At 34.8% G+C, this 24,951-nt stretch overlaps 3 protein-coding genes across 6 annotated transcripts in view; all 3 read right to left on the bottom strand.

The window, feature by feature from the left end:
- Nucleotides 1-5,248, bottom strand: part of LOC113054402 (UV radiation resistance-associated gene protein-like) — an 87,773-nt gene extending 82,525 nt beyond the window's left edge. For 2 of the 3 annotated variants that reach the window (XM_026219935.1, XM_026219934.1), the window contains exons 1-3: nt 4,659-5,240; nt 1,384-1,501; nt 714-748 (exon numbers count right to left, since the gene is read on the bottom strand). In XM_026219935.1, the coding sequence (XP_026075720.1) occupies nt 714-748; nt 1,384-1,501; nt 4,659-4,766 (261 nt within the window). In that variant the 5' untranslated portion in view covers nt 4,767-5,240. Of the gene's footprint in view, nt 1-713; nt 749-1,383; nt 1,502-4,658 lie in introns of all 3 variants that reach the window. The other variant, XM_026219933.1, reaches the window with a different exon arrangement.
- A 1,028-nt stretch (nt 5,249-6,276) lies between these two features.
- On the bottom strand, nt 6,277-16,150 carry LOC113054403 (diacylglycerol O-acyltransferase 2). The gene is made up of 8 exons (XM_026219936.1): nt 15,797-16,150; nt 14,889-15,017; nt 13,957-14,064; nt 13,761-13,831; nt 10,184-10,388; nt 8,672-8,846; nt 8,239-8,441; nt 6,277-7,544 (listed from the first exon to the last, which is right to left on the bottom strand). The coding sequence occupies exons 1-8, from the start codon at nt 15,834-15,836 to the stop codon at nt 7,390-7,392; spliced, it is 1,086 nt and encodes a 361-aa protein (XP_026075721.1). The 5' UTR covers nt 15,837-16,150; the 3' UTR covers nt 6,277-7,389.
- A 2,220-nt stretch (nt 16,151-18,370) lies between these two features.
- Nucleotides 18,371-24,452, bottom strand: LOC113054404 (2-acylglycerol O-acyltransferase 2-A). 2 transcript variants are annotated; one of them, XM_026219938.1, is made up of 7 exons: nt 24,222-24,451; nt 24,099-24,115; nt 23,425-23,606; nt 20,343-20,547; nt 19,922-20,096; nt 19,503-19,702; nt 18,371-19,012 (listed from the first exon to the last, which is right to left on the bottom strand). In XM_026219938.1, exons 3-7 carry the CDS (start codon nt 23,446-23,448, stop codon nt 18,858-18,860), a joined length of 759 nt encoding a protein of 252 aa, XP_026075723.1. In that variant the 5' UTR covers nt 23,449-23,606; nt 24,099-24,115; nt 24,222-24,451; the 3' UTR covers nt 18,371-18,857. The 2 variants fall into 2 exon arrangements, with proteins under 2 accessions (XP_026075723.1, XP_026075722.1); XM_026219937.1 differs by lacking the exon at nt 24,099-24,115 and having other exon boundaries at nt 24,222-24,452.
- Nucleotides 24,453-24,951: the final 499 nt, after the last annotated feature.

Here is a 24,951-nt window from a genome sequence, read left to right on the forward strand (position 1 = left end):
GGCTCAGAGGCTTACTCGGAGTATTAAAATAAAGAGATTTTAAAAGTGAAAGTTTGCTGGTGTGACCCCAAAAGGCCCATTTAGCAAACCTGTTTTATATCATTAAATGGAGCTGTATCAATGCCTTTTATGTGTAGGTGAGAGGGTAGTCCCGCCATATGTGTAAAGATGAAGTCCTGATGCTTGGTTTTGAGGAGAACATTGAAACAGGATTGACTTTTTACATACACTGCCAGGTCAGTTCTAGTTCAGTCTTCTTTTAACATGATTAAAACACTTACAAAAAACACTGTAGGTTAAAATATACTGTGGTAACCATCATTTCTGACAATAGCACCAACAAATATTAACAAACAAGAACTAACAAAAAGGACTCTAAAAGTGTCCTTGAACTGTTTAAAGATCCAATATATTTTAAGTGGATTCACAGCAATAAACTGTGGTTTCCATGGTAAATTTTACAGCAGTACTGCAAGCTTCAACAGAGATTAAGGGCAGTTGTGATTATACCAAAAAGGTTTTTTACTTTTCTTATCCAACAACAGCAGAACATAAATCCAGAGGAGACGATGCTGATATGCAATGCTATATCATATTACACTACACCATGCTGCTAAGCTATAATATGCATTCCTCTGTCTTTTGTTTTACATTTTAGAATAACGGGCATTAAATCACATGACCAAACTCCATATGAAAACAAAAGCACTCACCAATGAGTCTCGGATGACTTCACTCTTATAAAAATCTGGAAAAGGAAAAGAGAAAGTTAGAAATCATTCAGAAGCTTTTAAATTCAGTGTGACTTATAGTGTACAATACAATCCAAGAGTTAGGGGTCAGTAAGTTTTCATTTGTAAAGAAATTAATATGTTTAAGGATACTAACAATACATTAATTTGATTAAAAGTGAAAAAAAGGATCCTTATAAATGTTACAAAATATTTATAGTTCTATACTTTACATTCATTCCATTTCTATACTTTATATTTTTCACAAAAATGAAGCATCACAATTGTCTTCAACATCGCTTGAAATTTGAGCACGAAATCAGCATATTAGAATTATTTCTTTATGTGAAAAAAAAAATGTGTTGATGTCTCCACACTAAAGTGTAAACACTTTGGCGATATCAAAACATTGTAGTGTTTATTTGATTGGTTCGACCTGCCCTTATTGATCTTAACCAATAGCGTGAGTCTGGGGGGGTGTCTATCTCTTGAAAAGCCAATGGAAGACAGGGTGATTGTTTGGAAAAACAGTTTGAAAACAGTCAGTTACTTCTTGCGATTTTGCTTGGTGTCACTGGTGACGCAGAAATTACACACTACACTTTAATTAATAAATTAAGTGAACATTCAGAGTTTAGCTGGCTTTAGTCACCTCGAGGTATCCGATCTTCCTGGCAGAGGTGAAGGGTGAAGTAAGTGTCGAGAAGAGGAGAGCCATTCTTGTTCACAATATTACGGGCTGCTATGCTCCGCAAGTGACGTAAACGCCTCTGTTGAGACAAAGAGAGGAAGATGGTTAGTGAGAGATACCAGAGGAATAAAAAAAAAGATGATATTAATGTTTTAAAGATGCCATTTGACGTTATTACTTTACTTTCATAACCTGTACATCAACGAGTCTCTACATACTCATCATAAAAAAACACATATGTGAAGGAAAAACATTCAGTATAAATGAGTTTACGGTGGTTTTTGCCATTAGCCATTTGAGCGGTCAATGGAAATCATCATGACCAACTCACTGACATCATGTCTCCAATTTACTGGCTCACGCATGCAATAAAATCTGAATGTTTAGTAGTACTTTTAGTAGTAGTCACAGTTCTCCATTTTTCATCACAAACAACTGACAGTGAACAGGAACAGACCAACACACAGACACAAAACATCATTGTGAGTGTCACGTCACATCACTACAAAGCCAAGTCCTCCACCCTGACCAAAGCATGACATCAGCACCGCACATCGGGCACAAATCCACTGGAGCCAAGGGGAAAAAAGGACTTTAGAGCTTTCATAGCTTAAAAAGGAGGAAAAAACAAGAAAGAGACCCATATACGGATGTTGCATAAATAAGTAGTCCAACAATTGGTCTTACAGAAGCCTTGTGTAATTTGACATGCTTCAGGTTCACCTGACCATGAATGTGAACATTTCTTTGGTGGTGTTTACATTAAACAGCTAGATGGAGCATAATAGAATTAAACCGAATGCAGGGGTCTCAAGATGTGTTTTTGAAACTTCAACTTGACTCGGTGTCTTAAAAACTAGCCGTTAATGGCACAGGACACTGAACAAAAAGCCAACATGATGAGTCCCGAACACTTTATAATAATTATGCAGCCATAATATTTACCAATAAAAGGGTTTTCCAACTGGAGTCTGGGTAAAATTAAATAAAATTAAATAAAAGTTACCATTTCATTGTAAATATTGATGAAAAACCATAAGAGTTTTACGAATAATTACAATTATATACACTTTTTCCCCACTCACACATAAAAGATAAAAGTTGATCTCATGATCCTAATCTACAGAACATGAGATGGAGAGAAACACCAGAGTTACCGGATTTAAAGCATAGAGCCACAACCATTTCAATAAAACATTTCATCTGAGAGTTTAGCACACTAAAGTTTTCACCTGACCGGCTTTCATCACAACCAGCCACAGAGAATTTCCAGCGCCGGCCGTGAGGCATTAAATACTAAATCTAAGTCATGGGATGCCCCACAGGATTACTGAAGCTACAGGAACACACCACACTTTGTTCAGCGTTCCCCCATTTCTGTCTTGTTTCAGACAAGAAAACGCTGAGGAACATCCAGGGTCAGTTTGTCCCAGACTCTGAAATGCTGAATTTCAGTGGTACAATTTACTAGGTTAACATACTACTTAACTAGCAAAGGAACAAACAAGCTAGTGTATGATGAACTTTCCCCTTATTATGCTGAAGTGGATGAATCCCATCACACTGAATAGCAATGCTCTTCTGCTGCATAGCAAAAGAACAGCGTTCAAGGGTGTGACAGAGGTCATGTGTAGTCCATAACAGTAGTCCTTTAGGACTTTGCCTCAAGCAGTAAGAGAGTCACAAGTGACTGGTGTGAGTGCCAAAGCAATTGGTGTCATAACAACAGTTTCCTGTAAATTAAAATTCAGACAGGTGTGACAAGCTCTGACACGCCACTGTCATGTGAGTAGGACTTCACATTTGGTTTCACATTTCAGTTTTTGGTAACAGTGTTTTCAGTTTTTAACAGAACAGGATATGACAATAACAGGAGAAAAAGTTGTAGTCTGTAAAATTACAATTGTGATTTTTTTTTTTTTAAATGCTTGCAAAAAAAATGCCAAGTTTGTTTGTAGTGTTACGCAATTTGACCAAAAGTTTTCCAAATTATATATCAATGTGACTACGAAACAATTATTATTACTACTACTGAACAATTATTAATAAAATTATTACAGACAACTATTAAAACTACTACTACTAAATTGCAATGTAAAAAAACAATTTCTGTTCACAATGTTATGGTATACTATAATTTAACAAATATAACTATGAAATAAAAAAATAAGCATGTAAGGTAAAACATATAATAATTGTTATTATTATATTGTACAGTACAACAGTATTGTACAGAAAAAAAACACTTCGTTGGTTCTTTCCTTAAAGCCATGACACGACATTTTTGAAGCAATTTTTGCAGTAATGCAACATTTCCCTTCACAGAATGCCAAGTCATCAACAGACAATGCTTAACAGGAAAACCTGCGATCCACAGAACACTTCCCAGGAACCAGTGATGTGATTAAACAGAAGATTGCTGCACGATATGACTATCATTCCACATAACTGAAGCCTACTCTCAGATTCAGAGCGTGTATGAGCGCTTTGTGTATTGCAACACTGCAATTGTTACAACACACACAATCACAGTTACTCTCTAAAGGCAATCAAGCATTACATCAACAACAAATCACTATTTATTAATATCAACGTTTTTAAATAATAATATACACAAAAATAATATAAACACTATAATACTTTTTATCTGGCTGATAAACCATTTAAATGTCAACTATTAAACTCTAAATAGAAACCAAGTGAACCAAACATTCATAACTAGGGTCTTTCTTTGTAGACTAGACCCCCAAAACAATGTGTGTCAATCTTAAAGCATAACATCATTTTTTAATCATTTATGTGAGTGCTGTCAAAAAGGCTGCAGTGCAATGGAGTAAAGCACAGCTCACTCTTTAAGACAGCACCACCACTACCTTCCCAGCCATTTTTAAAATCTTTCAAGCATGAATTATACATATTAGGATGCTGTCTGGAGTTTGAAGATCCACCGTGACATGACAGCCAGACTCTACACTGTATACCTGGTCTAGTATATTTAATGAACAAGTCAACTCTTCAATATTAACAACGTCTTATTTATTGCTTCTCATATTTCTATTTCTATTTCTTACTCCACAGAATTCATAAAAGCTGACCAGAGCTTAACTGGACATGGAGGCCCAGTGTTATGATCATCCGGTGACATGTGACACATCATGCACAAGCAGATCTGTAATCTAGACATTCACACACTACATGCGGACAAGTATGGGTCATATGGCTGGATGCAGGTGTACCTGTTGTGATGTGAGCTCCACATGCAGGACTCTGGATGATGCTGCTCCGGGGTTGCTGCTGACAGCTCCAGCGGACACTGCGAGATCCCGACCGGCGATGGAGTTCATCCTTCTACGGTACCACAGGCGATCGCCTCATTCAGCAGTACAACTCAGCCCCATCGGCGAGAAACTCAAGGGCACGAAGGTGTCAGATTCCGAGCTTTCTTCGCAAACGTGCAGATCTGTCATATAACGTACACTGAGCCCGCTAAATGCAGTTACTGGGGTGCAACGGCGGCATAAACAAAGTATTAGGAAGCCATAACCGCGACCTTGATCGGCAAACCCTCGCATGATGCCTATTGGCTGAGGACGCTGTCACTAAAATAGATGTTTGGTGACGTAAATGGATATTCTGAGTTGATTGGTGGAGGGCTTGTCAATCGAAAGGAAAAGGGCGGATGGAGGCCTTTAGAAACTCATGCTGCGCTCTGTGTTCCTACAAAAATGAGGAAGTGAGGGGCCGAGTGTTTGAGTAACGTGATCAACGGGCGGAGTGCTGAATGAAACCCGTTTGTTCCTTACTGTCTATGGTGTGTTCTCCCGTTAACCGCGATATCAGGGTGGGCGCTGCATCTATACGAGCATAACATTTATAATGTACAATACACTTCCATGGTTCTTATAAAACGACAATTGTTTTGTTCTTGGTGGCTGTAATTATATATAAAAAAAAATTAATAATTGCAAATTAGTCATTATATAACAATCAATTTTTTGTTGTTGTTGTTGTTTGTTTTAACTGTGCATGAAGCACAAGAGGGCGCCATTGCCTAGAATTTTACTAATAAGAAGGCAACAGTCTTGAAAACCTTGTCCTCTAAATTATATATATATATATATATATATATATATATATATATATATATATATATATATATATATATATATACATATATATATATATATATATATATATATATATATATATATATATATATATATATATATATATGTATATAAACGACATTTAGTTGGAGTATTTTACATTTGTGAAATATTTAACATAAGTAAGCAATTAGTGACCTAGATACAATAACTAAATCAATATCTTTCAGTCATGGCTGTGTGCCTCACCTCACTAATATGAGCCAATCAAATTAGAGGTCCCAGGTACACTTTTTTTTTGCCCAAAAGAGGATCCATCTTAGTTTCTGGGTCCAAGAAATGTATCTTTGTTCACTGCAGTGACACGTGTTGCTTTGTTAACATCTAAACATGCTAGTGTGATACATCTTTTAATGTATCTTATATCCTGGATTTTTCTTTGAATGTGTTATTTGGTTTACCAGATTTTATTTGAATTTACATTCAAATAAAATATCAACATTTACATATTATGTTGAATTTTCTCAAAAGATACAGATTTAGTTATATAGCCTTATTGTTATTTATATTAGGTTTTTATTATATATATATATAATAAAAACCTCTTAAAAGACCCATAGACTTTGGTCTAATAATAAATCTCAAATGTATATATATATATATATATATATATATATATATATATATATATAGGAATATTTATGTATTAAGGACAGTGTTGTGGCTCAAAAAAAGACAGCACATAGTATTCTTCCCATAAATGTTTATTCTGAAAACATATAAAAGTTTACTTTAAAGAATCAGGATTTCATAGACACCATTGACAGCTGATATCAGAGATTGACACTTTAGCATTTATTATATATTCACAACTGTAAAACCTTGGTTAAATGTCAGCATGTACAGTAATTGCTTATTATCAACCTATCAAGAGCAAGGTCCCCTGAATCCACTGAATAAACAATCACAGTAAAAACTTTAATATCTCAGGTTAAAAATGATTGCATACATACATTTTGGCACTTGAATTCAAGTTAAAATGCTTGTTTGATTTGGCATGCAAACACGTTTGAGGTCTCTTCAGCATTTGTTTCTGAAATAAATGTCTGATACTTGTAACTGGGGGACACGGTGAAAACTGAACTTATTTGAAGGCTGCAATGTTAGTAGCAGGTAAACTATTTGCTTGAGCTCAGCAAAGCATGTCTGTGCAACTTATATATGCAAAATGAATACTTCTGTGGTGAATTATCAATAGTGTTACAGAAAAAAAAATGACCAGCATTCATTAGCATTCCAATAATATCATCACACATTTACAGATATTCATTATAATCTTCACCTTCTAGACTTCACTTTTTCTTCCTCTTTTACCTTAGGATAATTTTCTTTATATTTATTCCAACTTATTCCCACAAATTAATCACTTTTGCTTCACCTCCACTCTTTGGTTACACAACCACACTGTGATTGATTTTTTTTTTTTTTTTTTTTTTTTTTTTTTGCGAGGCAATAACTTCGTTGGTTGTGCAGTAAAATAATGGGGGCAAACCTTAAATACATAACTTGTAAATGTATTGCCATGTAGGAATATATGTCCACAAGCGAAAAAATCTGGATTTCACTTGACAGCAATCGTTGTAGTGTTTATTGCACATTGCCACCCAGTGGCAACAAGCAGAAGTGACACAGGTTAGATTCACTGCATCCCACGTGGTACAGTACATTTCAGTACAGTTTACTGTAATTACTATGAACAGAAACAGCTTTGATTTCTTTCACCTTCTCTGAACAGGCACTTCAGTTGGGAGGCAGATGTTCCAGAGTCTTTTATGGAGTTTTTATTCCTCTATGCTGTCTTTCATTGAATTTGAAGGGTGTCACTCTCATTTAGACCGAAACGGGTCTTGTAATTGTCAAAGAGAGACTTGAGGGACCTGATGTACATGGCATGGTACATATCTATGACGTCCTGAGTCGGCTCCTCGATTTTTGGGACTGTGATGGGTTCACCAACTGTAGTGAAAAGACACATTAAAAACTCCAGTCAAACCAAGATCATGTCAACAAATGACTAATTTTTAACCATTAATGTGGTTCTGATGTCAGCGAATATCGACTAAAATGAAAGAGCGCCTCTATCAACACAGAGACTGTCCTTGAACTGAATTTAACTATATTTAGGTTGTCTCATTATAACCCGTGTAAACTGCTTTGTGCCAGTTTAAAGCACACATATATAGGATTTAAAGGTTATTAACATATTTAAATATATCTAAATATAAGTATGAAACCTGTAAATAATATCATATGAAGTTTCAATATACCATATTTTTAAAACATTGTATTTATTATTTATGTATATTTATCATACTATTATATTTATTTCTGATAAAAATAAATAAATAATTAAATAAATACATAATAATTATAATTAAGTTAATAAATGATGTATTAAACTAATTTATTACACCTGTGCATATACATATACATAAATTATATTTAAATTATTGTTTATTTATTTTATCAATATTGCATTTTATTTACTTTATCGAAATCTATATATACACATATTCATACCTATTTAATACATTTTATACAATAAGTTTTATTTTCTTTATTAAACTTGAATATGAAAATTCTAACAAGAAAAGTCGTGATTTTCTAGAAGACATTACGACTATAACACATCAAACACGGCATTACTCACCAACAGTAGTGATGGGTTTGCAAAACGGTACAAGACCCCAGGACTCGGGGAAGAACAGTCCACAGCCATGAAACAGGCAGGGGGCAAAACCTAAAATCTTCTGAAGTCTCTTTTGAACCATTCGCCACCAAGAGTCATCGTCAAAAATCAGCTGCTTGTAAACCTCATTCTCACCAAATGAGTAGACAGGCACCAGATCAGCACTGAAAGGGGAACAGGAACAGGTTATAAGAATGGTTATAACACAGAGAATCTGCAGTGGTTAATTTTACATAAAAAAAAAAACAACTGTTTCAGTGTAATTGTGTCTTAAAACCCTGTGAAACATGCAGGGAAGAATTTGCACTAGGAACTTGTTTTTGTGGAGTAAGCAAGTAATGCCGAAGTAAACAATGCTGGGAAGGTGGTGAGGGAAATGATTTGCAGTTCTCACCCTTGCTTGAGGGCCAGTTTCACAAAACCTTTGCGTTTTTTCAGTGTGACAGAGTTCATTCCTGGGGTACAGTGCAGAGATTCTGCAGCCCCTCCGATCACAATGACCACAGCGTTGCCCGTACCGTTACTAGACAGGAGGTAGTCAATGGAGTTTCTGTTTACTGGGCAGATACCTGAGAAACAGAAGGATGTAGAGCGTTTTACCAGGGTTTCCCAAACTGGGGTTTATGAAGGAACTGCAGGACGTTTTTGAGTTGATGAAAAGGTAACAAACAAATCACAGAAATGTAGCATTTAATTAGTCAAAATAAATATTTTCAAATAAAAACAATTAATAAAACAAAACACTTCATAAAAAAGCAACATCAGAGAATCATAAAAATGCAAATGCATTGTTAACTTATCGCAATAATAACCTAAAACCTTAGCGGGTACTTAAATATGTTTAGGTCAAAATATTTAGGTAAAAAAACTGTTGTTCTTCTGAAAAACATTTTTAAATCCATGGTTTACAACTATGAATGTCATTCATGTCTTATTCCTTTGCAAAAATGAGCCATGGTTTTATTATAGCCTAGTAAAAGTATAATAACAAGGGTTTTATTTATTTAATTTTTTTTGCGGATTGATTACCAATTTAAATAAGCTACCATTGTTAAACTATGGTTAGTGTAGCACAGTTTGCAAACACTGATCTATATATATATTTAGAATTATTTCGAACCTTATGAAATGTGCTTTTTTTTAAATACTTTTCGGTTCTGAGAAAAATCCTTGCATATGCTTACAAATGTAAATGAGAACGGCAAAACCAAATACCAGCGATAGACGTTTTATTCAACAACAGTACAGAAACACTTATACTGAATCTACACAGCAAAGCGAGACCGATGTAATCTCATTGCTGAATGAATGACTCTTATGCGTCAGTTCTTTTTAGTGAACCAAAAATATACACTGCATTCAGGGTACTGCAACTCCCGAACAAATAACTCTTATGAACCGTTTCGTTTTAGTAGCTAAATCAAAAATATCCAACACAGCTAGTAAAGTCTGACTCGAGGACAGATGTCTCTATGAGTTAGTTCATTTTACTGAATCAAACGGTTACAGATAAACATATTATATTATTGGAATTTTTGAGGAAATATTTGTTTTACATTTTTTAAGAAACTATTGACGTTTGTTTCTTATAAGAGACTGGAAGAAAATTCGATCAATCTGCGGGTACATAGGGCAGGTTTCAACAGAAGTTCTTCAAAAATATTGACATCAGCACATGCAGGGCTGTGCCTCAATAGGACAAAGCTCAGAGGTCCTTGATAGACTACAGGATTCTTATCTACAGCACAGAGAGGACAAGCATGCTCCCCTTTTTTCAACAGCCAAAACTGAACTTCATGCCTTGAGTCAGTTTGATGTTCACTCAGTGTCACATGATGCAACTGCAGGCAATGAATTCATGAAAGCTTTGATCCACAAAAAGAAACTAATATGGCGTTATATGTACCTCCAGACATCAGGTAATCCCTAAAGACTGGCAAGCGGAAGTTTCCAGCCAATGTGGCAAGAGACGGCTTGATTCCAGGGAATATCTTGGAGAATCCTGTGGCCTCGGTCCCAAAGTTACAAAAAGCCCCAAAACAGAAGATGCCATGAGGGTGATAGCCAAAAATGTAGTTTCGGCTGGGAAGCAGGTTATGTGTCTTGATGAGCTGTAAATAATAATAAATAAAATAATAAAAAGTGGTCAATTCAACTTCAATGACAAAATTACATTTGCAATGTTTTTTGTATGACTATAGAGACAGGATGTGATGCTTAAAATCACAGTGGTAAATAATTAAATTAAATTTTAACAGCTCTTGAATATATATTTGCCATTACACAGACCTATTTTCCTAGATTTAGGACGTAGGTCAGTAATGGTATACTAGCTAAAGGCAATAAATGCTCGTAACTCAGACACAGTTACAATAAACCTGTGTGTACATTATATTGTTCACGATCACATTTTCTTATCAAGAATTATCATTAAGCACTAATCTGCTGTCCTAATATATATTCTTTTCAGCAGATAATTAACTGCAGCCTTGCAGCTGATATTACTGTAGAGTGGAGCAACAGTTAGGAAATGAATGCACTCTCTGCACTCAGAGTATGTACAGAAAGTAAAAGATGCATAACCTGTGTACATAAGAACAGCTAATCAAACAGGCAGTATTGCATAATGACATGAGTGGATGAAAAAAGGTTTTAAGACAGATGCTGTGTCAGACTGGATGGTATAACCTCCTGGAGGAGGCTTAGAGAAAGTCTAGTCTATGGAATGTTTCCTGTTGCCTGTTATTTGTATTTTTTTTAATGATAATAAAAACAGGATTGATAAGTATAATTCGGAGGATGAGAAAATCAAAAATTAGTATAAGCCTGTTTTATCAGTGTTATGATGATTATTTTAATGCACTCTAAGTTTTTTTAATAAATACTGTAATAATAATAATTCAAAGTATGAATAGTTTTCACTCAGATAACATAAAAAGACAAGATCCCTCAATGCAATTTAACCCTTTAAACAGCAAAAAAAAAGAGAACGGATGTTTGTTTATATTGCTTTTCTGTAGAACAACGTTAGCTGCATTTTTTATATTTAATAAATATTTTATTTTAATAAAATGTAAACCCGTCTCCTGCATTTTGTTCAGGCAGGTGTGTTCATGTAGATTTAAATCTACATGTTTCCAGATTTAAATCTACATTTAAATTCAAAGAGACAGTATCGATAGTCTTTGCATGACCTGACGTTGTATTTCTATCCAAAATGAGGAGATGTGAATATCAGGAGTGCACTCTCATTCAGCGCATGTTTCATTCATGCTCGCAGCCGGAGGGCGCTCTTGCACACAAAGTCCAAAACAGACTCATAGAAGTTATAACTTATGACATGCAGGAAATCCCTGCTATGGACAAAAGAATGGCTATGGTTGTAGTTGAGCTGAATAAAAACAAAGTCCTTTTAGGCAAGTCGTGCCACTTTGTCGCCATCTTGGCAACGCCTCTGGGCAGCTATTTCAGACTAACAAGACCAGGCTCCTATCTAAATGAATGGACAGAGAGTCAAAACTGCACTTTCACTGGTCACCGGAACATAAAAACTGCATGTATAGAAACAGCAGTAAAATATGATAAAAATCGCTGAAAAAATTAGATGATTTTTTTTTTTCCTCAAAATAATGTTAAAAACACCTTTTTCCCCACAGGTTATACTTTTACTACGCATGCGCAATGGTTCCTAAACTGTGCGCATACGTCAGTGGAACCAGACGATAGGCTTAAATGTTTCCCGGGCTTGACTGTTAAAAGCAGATGATTGGCTTTCCAGCGGGAGGACCGGGACATGTGCATACAACTGCCATCTTTGCCATTACGGGTTTTCCTTAAATAGTTGTATTGAGGATTGAGGAAGTGGCTGGTCTCTTATAAATTGTCTCTGATAAAAACCAGAAACGTTTTTACTGATGAAAAGTGAAGAAAATAAACACACAACTGTGAGCGAGGGATCGTTCCGGTGAAATAGTCATGTTATTATTTTCTATCGTTTCTATTTGTCTATTGTTTGTATCTAGTTCTTATTTGAACCCATTTTTGAACCAAATTCGTTTTTACATTTTACACCTACTGAACTCTTAAGCAAAACTCTTTAGTCACCACTGACCTTATTTCTCTTCATGCTTATCATAAAGCAGCTGGCACGCACTGTAACACTACGCGAAGTGATGATTTCATCATGTGACTAAACACACTACATGTTCTGCAAGGTAAACGTCCAAGCCAACTGGCACACACAGGGCCTTCCTTTGAGTCCTGACTGTCTCACACATATACTGTATATTTCTTATATTAAGAGTTGACTGTGGTTTTGACTGAATATGAATACTTCAAATGAACATTTGCATTAAATAACTTTTTCTTAGACCAGTATTTAAGGATTTATATTGTAGAGAAGTCTGTCAGTGAGTTAAAGGTTTACTTTTATTCTCTTTCATCATGCAAATATTTGTTTCATGTTCATTTGTATATGTTCATTTGTATATGTGTATTATACAATATGTATTTTGTATAATAATGTGTCTGGATCATAATTTAGTGCTGGTAAAGTTTCTGTATCACCTAGTTGTTGTACAGAGGCCTGTACTCTGCCATATAAGTAAGACACAAGAAAAACAACTGCTCAGTGATTAAGTTTCTACTGATCAGGACGAGCAAAGTCTAGCAGTGCACTTACAACTCACATCAAGATCCACCCATCAGCAATGTCTAGCAGAGAAAAGAACAGGACGAAACGAATGGCTGATAAAATGTATCTTTGATCTTTTCCCCTTTGCACTTAACAGATTTATCAATGCATATTTACACATTGGACACTGGCCAGAATATATAAACTACAATTCAAAAGTTTGGGGTCGGTAAAATTTTCTTAAACAAGTGAATGTTTTTATTTAGAAACGATGCATTCAATTATTAAAACGTGACAGTAAAGACTTTTCGTTTGTTACAAAAAATAATTGTATTCCTTTGAACTTTTAATTTAAGAATCCTAAAAAATATATCACAGTTTCCACCAAAACCATTAAGCAGAATAATTTCACCATAATAATAATAAGTAATGTTTCTTGAACACAGAATCAGTAAATTAGAATGTTTTATGAAGAACAATGTGACACTAAAGCCTGCAATAATGACTGCTGAAATACATTTTCAAATATTCAAAAAGAAAAGTTATTTTAATTTGTAATAATATTTCACACTATCACCATTTATATAAATGTAATTTGGGTGAACATTTAAAAATAAAAAAGTGAAAGGTCAAGACATTGTTTGGAAAAGAATATGAGAATATTAGGTCTTTTTTGAATGAACTGTCCCTTTAAATCTATATATAAATACTGGAGGATTTGCATAGTCCTTATATTTCCTAATTCCATTTGAGGATAATCTTTATTTATGTAACTATTAGCTGTTCAGTGGTTAGGCCTTTATTTTTATTTCCTTAAACTGTGATGTTGTATAAGACGTAAATCACTCACTCTTATGGGAAAATAGTCTCTAAAGTATTTCCACACAGTCCAGTTTCTCACCCAGGTCGATCTGCGGCCTCCTAAGATATTTGAACAATAACAAAGAATTCAAATGCAAACACAGTCACAACAAGCATCCTACACTTCTCAACAGATTGAATCATGAATGGCATGCTTTAATCAGGGAAAAGAATGAAAAGGTTACCTTGTTTAGGGGTGTTCCAGTCATAGATTAGCCAGGCGGTGTAAATGGCAGCAATTACCCAGCAGTCTGTGCAAAACATGTACATCAGCAGCAAAGAGCAGCCAATGCCTAGAAGAGCAAAAAGAATATTTAGCTGAAATTCTACTAAACCTCCATTCATACAATTTAGTTTCTTTGTCAGAACAGATTTGTAGAAATTGAACATTACTTGCTCACCAATGGATCCTCTGCAGTGAATGGGTGCCGTCAGAATGAGACTTCAAACAGCTGATTAATACATCATAAGTAATCCACACGACTGTTTGTAAGAAAAAAAAATCCTCCAAGCCTTTTAACTTCTCACCAAAATACTCCATAATCCATAATAATCCACTAATTCCAGTGAAAAAGTCCATCCTCTGTTGTTCTCTCATATTAAAATTCACCAACATATTGGTTTAGAATGATTTTTGCTTTTGCTTTTTCACTGGAGCAATATTATGGATAGAGGACTCATATTTTAGCTGAAATCAACATTTTGAATTTCTCAGTGATGGACTTGTTTCTTATAAACTCAAAGCTTTTCACTTCACAAGCTATTAATTGATGGACTGGATTACTTGTGGATTATTGTAATGTTTTTATCAGTTGTTTGAACTCTCATTCTAACTGCACCCATGCACTGCTGAGGATACGTAATGTTACATTTCTGCAAATCTGTTCCTATGAATAAACAAACTCATCTACATCTTGGATGACCAAGATGAAGGGTGAGCGAGCTGCACATGTTTCAACACATTTTTTATCCAATTTTATTTTATTTATTTTTGGGGAAAACTATTGTTTTAAACACTGAAATTAATTCATTTCAGTAAGGCAACACAATGTCCTACATTGTAAATTCTCTAAATTGCCAATTTAAGTCTCACAGTGAACTTAACTCTTCCACTCACCCATGGCAAGAAATGTGATGACAAACTGCAGGACAGAGATCACCTGCAGATATTTCATGATCTTGGATTGTGTCAGCCAGGGGACGGAGGGCAGGTCGTGTAAGGCTGAGAGGATGCTGGAGCCCGAGCCTATATGGGATTTAAAGGAGAATTGGTATTAACCAGTTTAATGTTGTGGGAACGCTTGTTCTCTATGGCAAGGTCTGTCTGTAGCCTAGGAATAAATACTGACATGCATATCATGACTGTGACGAACCGTGATGATGTCAATTGAGAATGGTGTCATTCGGTTTGTTTTTTGTGCATAAAATGTGATCTGATGCCAAATAACTCCTAAAATCTCAGAAAAAAAACTCCCTGAAGATGTATGAAATAAACTAATGACTCTTTGCTATTACTTCTAATTCATTATTCACAAAACTCAAGCTAATTTTACACAGTGCAAAAAAGATTAGATGCAGCACTGAAGCACACATACACACACTTCTCTTACAGTCACTGAGATCAGATCACAAGACAAAATAATCCTATATTAATGAGTCCATCCTGACTGAAAATAACAACAAACATCAGACACCGATGGTCATGTAACACTTGTCATTCCCTCTCGATGATTGTAACAAGATGGAGACTAAATGAATCTCACTTAAGTGTCTAACTTAACTATGATCACATCCTAGATAGGAGGACGTCCTGTTAACAAATAATAATAATTATAATTATATATATATATATATATATACATACATAGGCCTATATATAATGTGTGTGTGTGTGTGTGTTTTACATACATATGATATGTAACTAAAACATGTATATAAAGGACAACAATGTATTACATTTCATTAGTAAATGACAACACTAAATTCAATTAAAATGCAATTATTTCAGAAGATATTTTTACTTACCCTTTTTCACACCGGAATACGCAGCGAGTATGGTTTTCATTGTTGAGGCACAAATAATATTTTTAACAGAGTAATAACTCGCTGCTGGAAGTTGAGCTGCTCTACAGCATCTCTCTCACTGGCGTCAGCCGCGAGCTCACAGGCGCGCGCCTGTCATTTAAGCGCCTCGGGGGGAGGAGCATAGAAATCGCTGTCAATCAAACTATAACCGCCTTCGCTGTCTGCAATATTTTATGACGAAAAGTTGTCAAGTTTTAATTCCAAAAACTGCTCCTGTCTGATGAATTTCTTCAAACTTACAAGCCAAACATGACGCTGAGATGTTTGGCTATGTCTGGTTATCGCTTCAACTGATCTGGAGGATTTAAAGGTCTGTGAAGGTAAACTAGACGTGGATGGGTGCCCAGCCAATCAGGTGGAGAAGACTTTAGCCCCGCCCTCATGCTTTACTGACCAACACTGATTGTCCATAATGTCTACACTTTACAGGACTGGCATAGGGTTCAAATTCGGCCCTGCACAAATCCAGGCCATCCAAGCACATGAGTTCGCCTGTGAATGTTTTGCTGGGTTAAAGGGCCTTACTTTGGATTAAATAAATGAATAAATAAAACAGTACAGAAACATATGATAGATATGACTGAATACACGAAAAATGCAATCAACTTAAAAATTTACTATTTTTGCCACAGAGAAAGGCACTTGACAGTAAAGCATTGATTTTAAGCTAGAATGCAGACAAGTACTGCTCTTAAATTCTGTCATCATTTCCTCATCCTCAAGTCATTCCAAACATGACTTTCTTCTGTGTGACACAAACAATCATTAATTGCTCCTTTTTTTCTCATATATTTCAACGGGAAGTATTTACTCTACACCAAGACTTAAATATTCTATTTATAAAAATAACACTTGCAGGTAATTATACAAAACTTCAATGGGCTTTGGAATCGAGAAACTAAAGAGTGAAAAAAGTTAAATTAGTGAGAGATAGCAGCCTGCCAGACTAAATGTCCATTAGGAGCATTAGCTGGTTCATAATTCACCATTTTTCTTTTTCACAATGCCACGGTCAGCGGTGTTACTGCCAGTGACCTTCATTGGCCTGTTGTTCTAGCCAGGACTGGCCAGCGCTCAGATGGCAGAGAGACCAGTCACCTTTAGATCTATCTGATCATCAGCAGCTCAATCATATTATCAGCAGCTTGAAATATGAATAGTTATATTTGGTGTATTTATATAATACACAGTATATTGTTATGCAATTGTGAACTTTTGCGTAAATTTCTTGTGGTTGCAATTTTTATTCAGAAATCTGAGCAATTTGGGGTTTTACAATATTAAAGTTTATGAAATAGTTTTTGATAGTTTATGAACTAGTTCTGAATAATATTTTATGATAACTATTTACTCAAGGTCTTTTGATATCTGATGTCACAGTAGGTAAAAACTGATAATAAAACGTTTAATGGGTACTGCACCAATAATTAGCCAATTCTGATGAGGAAATATATATTCAGTCTAGACGGTAAATTGCTCAAGCTCACTGTAATTTGTACTGTATCAATATCAATCGTCCATTTGGCAGAAATCATTTAGTTGGCCTTTGAACTTTAATCTCTCATGTGTTGGCTTTAATTGACATGCACTGATACTTAAATGTCTTAAACTGTCAGATGCTCAAACAGATAATGTTTTGGTATCTTCTTTATGACTGACTATTTTTCAATTAAATTAAATTCGAGTTTATTTGTATAGCACTTTTTACAATACAAATCATTGCAAAAGAAGCTTCACAGAAAATGAAAGATTCTGCATTACATCTAGGAGTATCTTATCAGTGGTGATTACTGTATGTCAAGGTGATGTCTATATGGCAGGACAGTATTCTTACAAGTGTGTAGATATTGTTTTGTCCTGTGCAATAGTGGCCATCCACTGCATGTTTTTACCCCCTGGTGCAGATAAGGTGCTGTTGAAATGAAAAAAAAAAACGCTCTTTTTGTTATAAAAAAATAGCAATTAATAATTATAATATCAGATTTTCAGATCAAGATAAGAGATAATAGAACTATTTGATATCGGGCTGGAGATGTGATGTAATTACATCTTCCATACAAAAAGCACAGAAGAAACCAGATGAAATAATGATGCATATATTATAGAAATAAAAGATAATTATTTAAAATATATATAAATGATCACTTAAATATATATATATATATATATATATATATATATATATATATATATATATATATATATATATATATATATATATATATATATATATATATACTGATATGGGAGACTCATGTTATGCAGACTATATATGCAGACCTCATAGCTCTGATAGCCCAATACTGATGTTACACAACTGTTTTTCTTGAACACCAAAATAAGGATCATAATAGGATCAAAGTACACAAATTCCCTTGTTTCTTAAAAATACCTACACATGTTTATAGACATACACACCTCCATGCTCTGCCGCAAAGCATGCACACATGTCCCCTACTCTACACAGTACACACATATCAAGATGCACACAAAGATTAGACCAAAGATTCCAGGTACAGTAACTATCATGCACTGTGTCCCTGACCAATGCTTTTTTTTTTTATTACACCACAGATGTGATGGGAAAAAATGAAGAGAAAAAAAAAAAGATTGGCAGAAAAATTATATTTTCATAATGAAGATTATAAACATTTTCTCAAAAACTTTGGGTTGGCTTACAAAACCAGTGAATGTTTTGTGAGTTAACACAAAGGAATGCAATACTTTTGTAAGCATACAGAAAGTTTCACTGGGAAAGTGTTGCCATTTTTGGAGCATGTCTAAGCATCAGCTGCTTTATATTACACATTGCATTTATCAGGAGATTAAAATTCCATTTATTTTGTCATTATATATTCAACAACTGGTTGATAACAAAAACAGCAGCAATGGTTTAAAAGCTGACAATGTACGAATGAGACATAACTCTCTTTCTGTCTCTCTCTCTCTCTCTCTCTCTCTCATAAACACATAGGTACACAGAGTCAATTCAGTGATCCTCTCACTGGAACAGCAGGTGAGCGTCTTCAGGAACACCATAATTTCCTTTGTGCTCCTCAAACAGGCGTGTGAGTTCATCCATATAGCGCTGGTGAAACACATCCAGTTCTTCTGGTGTTGGTTTCATGTTTTTCTCTACTGGAATCGGCCTACCCACTTGAAGAAGATAGAAAGGACAATATATATTACCTTCATAACTGAAAACACAAATGTGAAATGACTTTGAATGCATTTGTTGCTACAGATGAATGAACTGACAGACAGACAAATGGCTAGCTAGATAGCAAGACAGACAGATAGATGAGAGATAGATCTGTGAGGCCCAGCAATCGATTCAACTCACGTTTGCTAATATGACTGTGTCCGACATTTCTCTAGGGTTGCTAAAAAGCAAATAGCATGCTTGAACTATCAAAGTTTTGCAATGGTTTGGACCTGTTTACAGTAGTCTAAAAGTGGTAACAGATAAGACCTGTGCACTGGTACAGTACAACAAATAAAAGGCTAAGAAATGAGAGAGAGGTTATTGCATCTGTCTAGCTTTGGCTGCAGAAAGTTATTGGAACAGATTTGGAATATGGCTTTAATTTACTCTTAACCTTGACCTGACAATGATGATATTTGATTAATATTTGATTGCTCTTACCAACAGTGTTGATGGGTTTTCTGTAGGGCATTAAGCCGAAGCTGTACTGGAAAACTCCTCGTGCATGGAAGAGCGGCAGAGAAATGCCCATAATGCTTTGCAGACGCTCTTGAATATATCGCAGCCAGGTGCCACGAGGGTTCTCCACCTGGTCAAACACCTCATTCTCTCCAAACGAATATATAGGTACCAAATCTGCACTGGAGGAAAAATAAAACATATAGATTTTAAACTAATTTCTTCACTCCTTTTGATAAAAGTATAGAGAGGAAATACATAAGATATAATGTATGCGATCATTATCACTAAATAAACCCTGACACAAAACGGATTAATTAAACAGACATTAAATGCTCAGTTAAGAAGCCAAGTGTACACATTATGTACTATTAACTGTTTAGGAAAAAGCTCCCGCTTACCCATGCTCTATTGCAAGCTTAATGAAGCCCTTTTTATTGGCCAGGTGTACGGTGTAGTCACCAGGATGGGCATCCAAAGCCTCAGGGGCACCACCAACTGCAATGACCACAGCGTTCCCACCTCCCTTCTGCCGGAGCAGATAGCTGGCACTCTCCTTGTCCGATGGTACCAAGCCTGGAACACACACACACACACACACACACACATTGAAAAAAATGTTAGAACAGTTGGCATAGCTGCATGTAATAATATAAATAAGAAAATAATACATGTAAATTATGATATTTATACACATTTTGCCTTGTGTAAATAGTAAAACAGTATAAAATGATAGTTTGAGGTACTTTACATCTTAAAGATTGTTTTCCCTGTGATAAGGTTTGCCTAATGTTAATATTTTTTTTGATCAGGGCAGCTGACCTGCACACATAATGTAGTCTCTGAAGAAGGGGGCTCTGAACCAGAGAGGCAGCATGAGAAGATTGCTTCTCAGCCCAGGGAAGAGTTTGCTAAAACCTGTTGCCTCCGTGCAGAAATTCGTAAATGCACCAGCCACAAGAATACCATGAGGATGGAAACCCAGCACATAGTTCTTCCTAGGGTCCAGATCAGCTGTCTTCACCAGCTAGTAAAGAGACAAGGACTTTTATGTAAATAACTTCAGAGTTTTAAAGAATGTGAATAAGTTTGATGTGGTTTCTTTCATATCAAAGGTCATTGATCATGTGCTGTTCATGTGCAATGCAGTGCTCTATTATGACCTTACACACTGATCTAGGATCTGCTAATACTTAACTATTAATACCAATCACTACACTGAAAGTGTTTACAGAGCACTAAAACAATTTATCAGCGACACAGAACAGTACCAGTCAAATCAGACTCAAGCCAGACTGATTTGTGTATGAGGTAGGCTACAGTAGCTTTGGCTTGACATTAACAAATCCAGGAATTTCCTAAAACCATGACTGGAATCTCCAACACAACAGTTTTTTTCAGAGAAAACCAAATAATTGTTCTCTTAGAAAAGGATGAACTGTACTGTCAGAAACATGTTGAAAACACGTTTTCATACATTCATAGATCTTTTACTATACATTCCACACTTAGTATCCACCAAAGGCGAGGGTTGCAACTTGGTTGTTTAGCGAGGGTTGCATCCACTAACTACTGTATGTTCTCTCTCACAGATGTGTTTCTGACTGCTAATCATGTAAAGTTCTACTGCTACCAGAAACTAATGAAATGAAAGCTGTAGAGATGGGAAATAAAGTAGAGTATAGGTAGGTCTCGTTACACAGCGGACATGTATTGTTTTATCAGGTTAGAAGTGTAATCAACTGACGCTTCTAAATCCTGGTTTGATAAGGTCCAATTAATCTCATGCTGTTGTTTCACCGTAGGGTGTCGTATGAGATAACATTTATTCTCATTATTACCATTATTAAGACTGTTACCAATAATGAAATAACACTGCACTCGTGGAGGTAGGTTCTTGATAACTCAGACACTTCCTTTTCTTAAAGGAAACAAAATTCCCACCATCTCTTTTAATAAACATGTGCATGAGCAAAGGTTTGCTTTTTCCTGATCCCTGATATGCTTTCAGATTAGGAGGTTGTGTAAGGATGAGGGAAAATTTGCACCGGTGCTTGAAGCAAGGTTTCATCTTAATCAATTATTCACTTTGAATAAAAATGCTCTGTTTAGCTACAGCAAGGCCTCTTTAATACTAATGACGCATTTAGTCATGTGTTGTTCTTCTTGCGAATCCTGGGACAAAGCCAGATAATATGGTCAATTACCAAAAAGGAAAATCTCTTGGAAAAAAATTACAATTGTGAGTAAATGGTTGAGCTCATATGATTCATACAAAGACCATTGAATAATAACTAACTTAAATGGTAAAGAAAATATAAAGCATTTAAACCAAATTAAAATAATCTATAATCATTGCGTTGATTCTTTAAGTTGTTTTCATAGAGATAGGTATTTTTGTCTCACTTCAAGATCATGGCCATGACCCTTGTAATGAACATGGGTTTAAATCCCCCACAGTGTTTACAGTTACTCATTCACTCCGAACACAGAGTGTCTTCTAGGGCCACATGCCATCTCTGTTGTTCAGAAGGTGAAAAGACTGTCATTATGGCCATGTACATACAGATAAGACAGATTAGTGTATCAAGGGTTAAACTACCAAAGCGATAACATTTCCCTGATATGCTAATCAAATCAGTTTAGTTTTTGATGCACTCTGTTGAGAAAAACAAAGCCTTTCATCAAGATTGACACGATTTGTATACTGCATATCGACAAGTATAGCGAGTTTGGCCACTATATATTGCAGTACTTATCAGCTTAACTTAAACTTTCCACATTTTACAGAAATTTTCTCTATTGATTATTAGTGCACTCAGCATTAAACCTCAGATACATGAAAAATAAACTCTATACAACTCAAAAGTTTAATGGCTCCTTACTAAATAAAAGTATTTTTAAAAAATACATGAATTAATAAATAAAAGTCGTACTGAAACCAAACTTTTGAATTGTAGTGCATAATGTTCACTTCAAAACCGGAATAAAATTATTCTGATGCTTTTTCTTTTCCCAGGATAATGTTTTGTGAGAGGTACAGCAATTTAGAATGTGTATTTAAAACCATTACATACAGTATAACGATCGACTGTAACACAATATATATGCACACAATATATATGTACATACATAACTTCATTTTGTAATATACCTGCCTACAATTGTCATTTGTATATTGTTATTCACTATCTACTTATTTGTATTTTTTATTCTTTTATTATGTGTTTTATGTTCTGTCGCTGTCATTCTGTTGTACTGCGGAGCTTCTGTCACGAAAACAAATTCCTCGTATGTGTAAACATACATGGCAATAAAGCTCATTCTGTAATAATGAAAACTAAACCATTAATAATGACAATACCAAATCTAAATCAATGCAAAATATTTTAATATATTTAAATTATTAAATGCATTCCTACAAAGAACATATTTCATACAACACAATGATATTTTCATGCAAATCAACACACTATATTAAAATATTCTGTAAAATTCTGGGCTTTGCAATATTTTCAGAAAATAAATAGACAGTAGATGGCAGTATTACATTGCTCTCTCATTATTTAAGACCGCAAATATCTGTTACTCTGTTTATCCAAATGGTCCGGCCTTGTTTTCCTCCCAGGAGCAACAACAATGCATTGGTTTCATTCGGTAAAAGCTCTATTATGCTGATGTTCATTAATGCATATAAAAGCAAAAAGAATGACAAAAAAGAAGACACTGTTGACATATAATGCAATTCTGTTTTTATAAGCTACATTTTAAACCCTGGTCATCTAGTCAAATCAGCTCATTCACAATTTGTACAAGTGACAAAATCAGCTTCTGATCATATTTTAAAGGTCAACCAACAACCAAGCTACATTTTTGCTAAACTTCATTAGATCTGCCTACTCACCTTTATAGGGAAATAATCTCTCATGTACTCCCACACACGTAATTGACACAGAAAGGGCACTTTTCTACCTCCTCGTGAAGGTGTGTCCCAATCGATGTACCACCAGATGGCATAAAGCACGCTGATGAGCCAGAAACGAGTGTAGCAGAGTAGGAAGAAGAACAGTATAATACAGATGGGGGCTGCAAAAATTAATAAACACACAGGTGCATTAGACATACACATGCACAAGCTAAAAAGAATCACATCAGTATAAATACATGTACTGTCAGGATCTTTCCAACCAAAGACTTTGACCTGGAGGTTATGACCTGTGTTTAAGCTTTGATAAAGGCCTACATAGTCACAAACATAACAAAATATATGCTTTTTTCAACACATAGTGATGTGTTTTCTAGAAAGAGGCATTTGTATGACATAATACTCTTGCACTCATATTTTATGATATGAGAGTCAATGGAACCAATCACAAATCAGCATACAGATACTCTATGTAATACTCTTGTTCTCAGCTTTTATTACATGAGAGCCAATGGACCAATCACAAATCATCATAAATGCACATTTTATCTAAATGCAGAACATCAATAAAGCTATAATATCTTTCTTAAGGTAGAAACACTTTAAACGGGATTCTATTGAGTATCTCTTTAAACTTAAGTTTAAGTATTTACCTTAAAAAGTAATGACTCTTGCAGTTCATGTAAGAGATAGGACACAGACTGTGATTAGATTTCATTCAATGTCAACACTTGATGGCTTTGCAAAGAGACTATAATAAAATCATGTGCACTTACCGAGCGCCAGGAAAGAGAAGACCCACTGTAATACGACAGCAGTCTGGATCCTCCTAACCAGAGGCACATTAGCTGGAGCAAAATGAATCTTCATGTCTAAACCAGGAGAAAGCATGAGCCGGCTAGAGGCCAAGAAATCAGCTCAGCGCTAGGATCTCCACTCTGAGGTCAAAGTCTGACACCATGTCTTGGTCTGCTACCCTCCTCTTTTCATCTGCCACCTTATCTGACCAGTCACTGCAAGTGATAGGATTATAGACCAAGAGTACCTTGATATTACACCAATGAGACTTTTGACCCCAGAGCCAAAGGGCTGTGTAAAAGTAGGCCTTACAACATGTAATATGAAAAGAAGGGACTTATATATAATATACTATATTAATGTAAAATACATTATTATTAAAATAAAGATTTTTGTCATTTTATATATATATATATATATAATTTTTTAATATAATGTATAAAATAATAATAATATATAAACAGTACTATATATATATATATATATATATATATATATATATATATATATATATATATATATATATATATATATATATATACATACATTTTTTAATTATAATGTATAAAATAATAATAATATATAAACAGTACAATATATATATATATATACATACACACATACAAACATTTATATTAATTGTAAAATATATTATTCTTAAAATAGGATTAATTATTATAAATATTTTTAATATGATTTCTTGTTCAT

Source organism: Carassius auratus, chromosome 35, assembly GCF_003368295.1.
Source record: "Carassius auratus strain Wakin chromosome 35, ASM336829v1, whole genome shotgun sequence".
Lineage (NCBI taxonomy): Eukaryota > Metazoa > Chordata > Actinopteri > Cypriniformes > Cyprinidae > Carassius > Carassius auratus.